The following is an 8,800-nucleotide window of genomic DNA, read 5'->3' on the forward strand; positions in this document are numbered from 1 at the left end:
ATCAAAAAGATTCAATTGCTACCCCGCTGAAAATGGCATCAAATATATTCTTATGAATTGGCTATTCTTATAACAGATAGATTCGACATGCTGCGGCATGGATGGTTGCAGCGATTTCGGTAGGTTCGCGAATAATTTGTTACATTTGCTCCTGCAGTTGTCCCTTTTATACGATTTCGCATTTACTTTAGATAAACTTGGCAAACCGCCGCCAATACAATGTTGCAACATGACGACTCGACCTTGTGATTCTGAAGCAGCACGAAAGGCTCATGTGCCAGGATGCAGAGACAAAATCGTCACTTTTACCGCATCAAATATGAAGAGTTTATTGATTGTTTCCATTTGCGCTATTCTGTTGCAGGTGAGTCCCAAACCCGTCCTTTGTAGCATCACTGTACAGAGTGAAGTGAAGTCATTTCCATAAACACTTCACCTCTACCTTTCAGGTCGCTCTCATCGTGATTGTGATGCTGGTGATTTGCTTGTGAACAAGTTGTGGAGGCAGGAGAACATCGACGTAACTGTCATAAGCACCCCATTTATTTGCATTTCATCTCTCTAGTACACCCATAGCCTTCTAATTTTTCGGAATAGTACAAATACATTTTTAATGGTTTGAGTAGCTGTTTTATATCTAAAAGGCACCGCTAATGGAGCAGTTGTTACTTGCTGCGCCTCTGAATGCTTCATACGTCCTACTCTGGTCAGCTTTGATCCACCACCAAACCGCACTATAAATTATTTATTGAATCCAATTTAATTCAGAGCCACTATGTCTTATATTCCAAGGGTTGCTGTCGAGTAGACTGCTGCATTTGCATGTAGGGAGGTGTATGGATGTGGGGTGAGACTGTGAGTCGCCTCACTGAATGGAAGTAGTCGGGATTGCTTACTTGACCAGGTTGTGGATGGATGAGAAGGAGAAGTTTTGAAATGAGTTGGTCTGGGTTGAATCAAATTGGTCTCTTCGCCGAAGTACGTTGAAGGGTGATGCTGGGAGGTCAGGCACACGGAGTTTATATCCTCAGGATCTTAGTCAATAAAGTGGAGTATTTCACACTTTGTCAAGTAAGACCTACAATAAACTAACTTTTGGAATACATACATGCTTCAACACGTCACGTGACCATCCATCTTGTCTATTGACAAATGCCGGTGACACTTCAAATCGCTTCAGAGTGAAGTGATGGGAGGGACCGCTGTATGTGCAAACACTGGCGTAAAGGTAGACTTCGAAATGTTCCATCAGCTTTGAAGGTTAAATATATCCACGAGGAGGGTACCATTCTAACTGGCTAATTTTTCAGACTCGTGTGAGTAGTTTTGCTGGATTTGATCAAATTTACAAACCTTATAAGAGTTACCAATCTTCCTCTGAAAGTTGCTTTGGTCTGGAAGTAAGAATTTTGCATTCGGTGGGAATTTTTATTCAAATTTGAAGAAATATGAAATAAAGCAGTTGGAATTAAATGTCACACGGTGTGGACACATGGACAAAGTGAGGCATGGGAGCACAGATGACAAAGAGGTGGATGGATGGGTGAATAAAAAGCATAGCTGAATATATGTATATATATATATGGATGGATTGATACTGGATGGATTTTTGGATACAGGATGCAATAGGGATCCTAAAAGGATGAATGAGTAGGTGGGTGGATGAAAGGATGGTTGGATACGGAATAGCCGGACAGATTAATACTAGCTCTATGCGGTCTAATTAGGTGATGATGAAGATGCCCTGTGACTTGTCCGGCCACTTCTAATTGACTGGCAGTAGCTTTAACCAGGCTGCAAATAAAGAAATGTTTTTCAGGTCGCCAAATGCTCTAAAATGGACTTTTTTCCTTTGCCTGCCTTCACTCCTAACTTGGCTAGCTATCACATACACACACGCCATCCAATCCTGCCTTCGTATACACAGCAGCCAACTATAACATGTCCATCGACATCTTGTCTACTAACTACTCTACTTGTGAGCTCAGTGTGTTCCGATCTCGGAGACACAATCACCAGTTTATGCGGTGGGTGATGTGGTATTCAGATCACGCATGCGTCTTACCCTGAAGCACCACCCCAACATCCACTTGCCCATCCATCCTTCTTTTCTCCCACTGCTCAGGGCGATGCAGTTGTTAACACCTTTGTAGCAGGAATCACCGGGCAAAATAAACATTAGAATGGCCACCAGTGTTGATAATGGACACTTAAACCTATCCGTACATCCAAGCGGTCTGTCTCATTCCAGCACACCTTGCTCAATGACGTCTATTACTCGTTTTGTCTGACGTCTTTCAAAAGCGTCAGGGCTGACCCCCTAGAAGTTCTCTACATCCACCAAGAAACTACACGTGCTGAGCAGTATTGTTTGCCAACGTGAGCTTCTAGAGGCCATAATTATAGTTTTCGTTTGATTTACGGAGACAACGGATCAGTTCACTGTGCGCTATATTCATGATTACTACTGTCAACATGCCAATGCACACATTTGCCTGCCATCCTTTCAGCTACAATCTAATGACTATGCGGAGAGGCTAGTTAAGATATTTAAAGGAGCAGGAATAAAATGATGAGTGAAGGAGGCGACTGTGGATGTCACGGAATGATTGCATGACAGAGCACCAATCAACTCTCGCATCGCTAATGCCAAGCCAGCCTAATTTGTTCACAGTAGCCATGGTCAAATTCCATACTCATCGGTAAACATAGACAAGTAGATTAAGGAGCTCTCCATAGTTCGTTCCATTTCTCAGCTTGGAGAACTCGACAAGATCGCATCCAACATGCAGAGACGGGCACCAGTTTGCATCAGAGAAATGGATGGGTGATAAATTGTTAAATGGGTGGTAAAATTAAGAGAAAGCAAGTCGGTTTAGTACTAGTTATTCTCATCAACATAGTAACGAAGAAGATTTCTCCGGGCCTTTGATTCATTGGCGGCTTTATTCACGAAACGATAAACACCAGTGTGACTGCATTCTGTCTATTGTACATAAAGAGCATCTCAAACGTGCGTACCCGACAACCAGTGGTGCTGCAATGTCGATGTAACATCTCCAGATTTTACCCATTCACAATCATCGTGCCGTGGGTTAAAGATGAAAGGAGGCAAGAAAGCGCATCTGTCACACCTGAGAGAGATAGCTTTCAAATGCTACTTCGTATGTTTTCACTGAGCGCAAGCAGAATAGAAAGGTTTGATTGATTTGACAGTAAAGCACACTGCACAAATCAAGAGAGCTACCTACCGACTACACAAAATGAAAATTGTGCAAAATTCGGCAATAGGGCACCTTGTGATATAGTCACAGGTCCCCCATCCCACGCAAACGTGCTCCTAGTGGAAAACAGGGATTAAGTTGCCAAATGGATGCCGATCAATCATTGAAAAAGGAAGGTAGGCAATACTGATGCAATTAACCAATGGAATTTTCAGATATCCATTTCTTTACTCCGAATGTCCTCTTTACAGCTGGTAATATGCACAATTACCGTAGAAAGGCGAGTTACATTAACCCGAGGCAAGGTTGAGCCGAATTTAAATTTGGCCTTTGTGTACCTTCAATTCATATCTCATAGACTGACATAGTAAATCAGCTGACGTTAGTTCTTTACCTATTTCGCTCTACTCTAAATGATGATGTTAATTTCTTGCTCCACTAAAACATATTCCTTTCCACTTCTGTCTCCCTGGATGAAGCAATGGCTAGGTGGATAAATAGTAGGATGGATAGATGCGTACGTAATGGATGGAGAGGTGTATACAGGCTGGATATAAGATGTATACATGATGCCAAAGATGCATCCCATCTTGCCCTCTCACTTCTGATTTATTGTGCTTTTTTGCTCAATCATGGGCTTGATTTCAATTTCCTGAATCTCCCCATTTTTCCTTGGTCGTGTCGTCAAATTAAGTAGATGTGTAAACTGTCTTTGTCCCACATCAAATCAAGGCGGTATCATGTGTACGGCTGACCAAGCTCTGGCACTCCTTTGTTACCTTGTGTGTCGTCACAGAGGGAAGCAATGTGATCATGCTCAAGAGACGTGTGCCGATGATGCCGACGTGGGCAACTGTGAATAGCAGATGACAATGAGGCATTTTAATCACTTGTCAAACGGTTCCTCCAGTTCGAGACTCTCGCACTAATGTCCACCTCTTCTTGCCTCGACCACGTAGTTCTTGTCACCGAGTTTTAACTGCTTTGCACAGTTGCAATGCAGATCGAAGATGGGCAAGTAAAACCATCCTGAGAAAGTGACTGGAGTAGTCGTTCGGTGCGACAAAGCGCCTGCAGTTATACGTTACCCCGCACTCTACCTAATAACCACTCTCCAGTATGTCAGAACTGTCTCATTCTTGTCCTCTACCTTCTTTTTTCCTGACTGTTAGCTCTCCTTGGTCTGCTTTTGAATGCCTCTGTTCGTGGCATTAGCCAATCACAAGAGCAATCGACTGGATTATTAGATTCCTGGATTCCTTAGGCCATCTGGATACAAGAGGCTCTGTGGATTGTAAAATGGTGACCAGATAGTGTTTGTATGAAACAGGATAACATATTTCACTGGTAGTTCTTTTAAGGAGTGATTTTACCATCAAGGTCTTAAAATATAGCATTCAAACTCAGGAAGAGATGCTTCAAAAGGAGCTTCACATCAGACGCAGGAGGCTAACCTACACAATCTCTCCAGCTACATTAATTTTCTTGTTTGAACAGGGTGACAAACACCTGCAAACAAATGCACTTGCATTGTCGCCGCAGAATGAATGTGCAGCAAGGGTCTTGGCATGCCGTGAAAGGAATCTCACGAAATGTAACCGTCATATCTTACGCAGATGGAAAGGCTTCTCTTCTTGGTACTTTCTTCTCACCGAGTCATCATCTCCATTCCAGTTTTGCAAGCGTGTTGATGAGATGGTGAGTGAAATCAAAGTACACCCAACTGCAGTCCCCACTTCACTATTGTAGTGGTGGTTTGGAATGGATTAACGCTCTCTATGAGAATTCATTTATTTCAACTTTGCTTGAAATGGCTTGCAAAAGAATACCATATCAATTATCGGTTGTAACGACAACCTAAAATAGCCAATAGACTGCTGCGAAATCTCACAGAAAGTGCTTTTCTAACCCGGAATGGGCAATGAAGCAGGTTTTCACTTCAGCCTTCTACAGTTGACTTTACTGCCTCAATGCATAACTACTCGACAGGCCACCATTCATAGAATACCATCTTCATTGCTGCCAGTACTTCCGATTTAGGACAAATTGGTATTAAGTGACCTTCTTCAAATAGAATTACTCAGTCCATGCTGTGATGCCACCTACTCTTTCACTTTCTGCCTCTGTTGATGTATTGGCTCGTTTTGTAAACGTAAAATACTACTACAGTCAGTGAGTACAATGTACAGTTGTGATTTTGTGACAAATGAACTCAGCGAATTAATGCCAATTGTTCTTCTCTTTTACTATCAACATACCACTATTCCATCTGTCGAAGAATCAATCGGTGCTTCATTGCTCTTGCCTACCCGAAGTATACGCTGCTAACATTGCCAAATCATTGGACAATCTTTGAAAGTGATACCACAGAGAGAGTAAGGAAGGGTGAGTGTCAAGAGTTGTCTGGAAAATGATGGTGTAGGTAAGCAAATAAATGGAGTTAAATTTCCATCTTTCACATTAAATGGTTTCAACTTAGTGTGGACAACAATCTTGTACTTCCTAACTGGCAGATCCTATTTGCCTCGGCATGAATGGCCACGAGTACTTTAGTGCTGTAAAGAAAGGCAAAACGCTGACCAAACCATGCTGTAATAATTCCTCTGAGCCTGTAATTTTCTGAAAGTCGAAATTGGTAATGTAAGTAGATATTACTGCAGACTCCGCTAATCCCACAATATCTAATTCCATTTGAGCGATTCTGGTATGGGTGAGTCCTAAATTCATCTCGTCACACTCAACTTGCAGGTCGCATCAAATGTATTTGTGGTGCGTGTGATTTGCTTGCAAACAAATAACGGAGGTAGTGGATGATCGAGGCAGACCACAAACAAACCTACATTACCCAGCTCTGACCTTTGCTTTACACACATAACCACCCACTCATTTCACGTCGAGTTGATGTGTGATATTCCAAAATTCTAATTCGATTGTGAAAACTTAATTCTATGCAAACAGTTTGGAGTAGATGTGGCCCAAAGCTAAAATAACTACCTACTCGTTTTAGTTGACTTCATCCACCGAGAACAGGGACGTCAAGACTCCTAATCCACAGGATTGTGTTTGAGCGGCCTAATGAATGTGGGTGTGTGGATGAGTACTGACAGAGTCAGTTGACTTGAATTAATTTCGCGTCTATGACGAGGTGTGTTGGTAGGTGTTGCTGATGGGAGAGTTGAAATATTTGGTCTACCGGAAGTATAGTTAGGGGCAGTTAGTGAAGACAGAGGGAAGATCGTTCATCTTTTAAGTAGGGCCCACAATAAATCGCTATTTGGATGACGTTGTATCATATTTAGGATTGTCTGTTGTACTATGGATCGGATGAGGGCCAAATACGTGGACGGGACCACGGTGCATGCGTTCGCTGAATAAAAGTGGAGACTTGAGAATGGATAGATTGAAGATCTGTTGTACTCAAAAGGTAAACCATACAGGACTGTCAGCAAGGATAGTGGGAAGGAGGCGTTTCATCCACGGAACCGGTACTATTACAGATGGTGGAGAAAATAGTCTTGTGCATGTCATTTTTACTTATTAGGATAGAAGGCATTCCAATGACATTCGTTTATCCATCCTTCCATCCATTTATTCACCCGAAGGTGGGGCTAATGGTGTCCCTAGTAAACTCGAGAGGTTGGACTTTGTCTTCAAAACCACGTAGAATTGCCCAACCTCCAATATGAGACACCACTAATTGGATAGAGACGTTCCACTATGATTGAAAGCAATTCGACTTGTCTCACACTATGGACAAAAAAGGCATAAAAATGGCAACTGCTGTTAATGGCGGTCATCTGACGCCCTTTGGTTAACTTTAATGGTGCTAGTTCTTCCATCGTTCATTGCTTACTTGTGTCTATTTTCCCGTTTTGTTAGATGTCATTCGAAACCGACAGCAGTTGCAATTGTGTTCTCGCCTATGGCCATCGCGCTGTAACAAGTCCTGAGCCGAATCGTTAGTCAACTTGAGCTCCTCGAGAAGTTAATAAGAGCGCGGTCATGTATATCCAAAATCCGTTTCGAATAACTTATCGCGCAACACTGAGTGATTCCTTAACGATGCGCCAATCGACTGTAGATTCGCTTTTAAGAAGCAATCTTGAAATGATTACCATAACGACAGTCGCGTGTTAATATAAGTCGCTTTGAAATGTGTAGTAGAAGTGTGGTTAGGAATTTAGACAGGCACTGCCGTCAGCATCCGCTGTTGCTGGCTGATGCATGATTTGATAGTGGGTGGATGATTTGTGCAAATGCGGAAATGCTATGAAATATCAAAATGAGAAAGAAGACACAAAAAGAGGCACCATGGTCGCCTAACCGTGTAGACATTGGAACTGCTGCCTACCAATTATTCTTTCGCTATGAGTAAAGTCGGAGATAGCTACCTCCTCAAAATTTAGTACTGATTTTACTCCGTAGCAGTTCGCATTCTCAGGCAAACATTCCGATAGTCTGCAACTTACCGCTCTTGTCTCATTCCTTCCAATATTTTGTTGCTGCATTTAGATGTGTTTTATGGCGAGTGCTAAATACCAAGGGCCAAAGTTAGTCAAACATGAAACACGAGGCTGGAAATTATTATGATGCTGAGCATGCCATTTAGCCTAATCGTCAGATTAAACGCGAGCAGACGTAGTACCAGCTAGCCCAATCATACTCATTGGTGTATCAGAGAGTTGTCTGTACATTGCTCGATGTGTGAGCCTGACAAGCTGGAATGTTGGGTGAATGGATGAATAAGTGGTGAAGTGATAAAAAAACCCAGCTTACCACTAATTACCTCTTTCACTCAATGGACTTATGCAGCATTGCAGGTAGAAGAATTTGTCCTCAGTCTGCTTCATAGGCGATTTTATTATGAGAAAATGAGTGACAGTCCGACTATATCCAGTCAAAATGCTCAAGTGGGGTCATTAGAGCATAAGTAAAGTAATACATATCCACTAACCAGTGGTGACGGACCTACTATGCAATAGATCCCTCATCGTGCATAAATGATCCAGAGGGACGAGAAACCAAAGTTCACATGTCATGTTCGTGATGTAACACCTTTCAAACGCTTTTCGCATTTCTTCGCTCAATAAGATTATGATGAAAAGAAATCTAACGTTTAGCACCACAACCGACTGAGCATGTCGGAGAGAGTTACTCAACGATGGCACAACCTGCCAATTGCTGCAAATCATCCAACTCGACAAAGAGTGGCATAATCACAGAGGAGATAGGCCTTTCAACCAACGCACAAGTGATCCCAAATCCACAAACACTGAATAACCTATTAGGCCTAGGGAAGAGGCACTTGGCTAATCAGCCTTGGCAACCATTCGCATTCAGACGCGCCCACTTTTCCTATTCTCCTATTGGTCACTTCACGGCCAGCAATGTGCACAATCGCCGTGGGTAAACTTTATACTTGGTCTTTGTGCAACACCAGTACACATTTCATGAACTCATCTAGAGGATCAACTGTGGTGAGTTCTTTGTCTAGTCTGTATAGGCTGTATTTCGTAAAACCTCAGTTGGTACACTGGACCAGGCTATAAAATGTGAATTGCAGTTGCACAAAGACT

General features: G+C 42.4%; 1 protein-coding gene across 1 annotated transcript; it reads left to right on the forward strand. All coding sequences in view use genetic code 11, as the record gives it.

Moving 5' to 3' along the window:
* Positions 1-282: 282 nt before the first annotated feature.
* EGR_06312 (hypothetical protein) lies at positions 283-5,085 on the forward strand (the record flags this gene model as incomplete). The annotated part of the gene is made up of 6 exons (XM_024495561.1): positions 283-364; positions 450-520; positions 1,311-1,400; positions 1,445-1,501; positions 4,722-4,922; positions 4,954-5,085. 6 exons carry the CDS (start codon positions 283-285, stop codon positions 5,083-5,085), a joined length of 633 nt encoding a protein of 210 aa, XP_024350084.1.
* Between the last annotated feature and the right edge of the window lie 3,715 nt (positions 5,086-8,800).

This window comes from Echinococcus granulosus (genome assembly GCF_000524195.1).
Source record: "Echinococcus granulosus chromosome Unknown EG_S00054, whole genome shotgun sequence".
NCBI classification, from domain to species: domain Eukaryota; kingdom Metazoa; phylum Platyhelminthes; class Cestoda; order Cyclophyllidea; family Taeniidae; genus Echinococcus; species Echinococcus granulosus.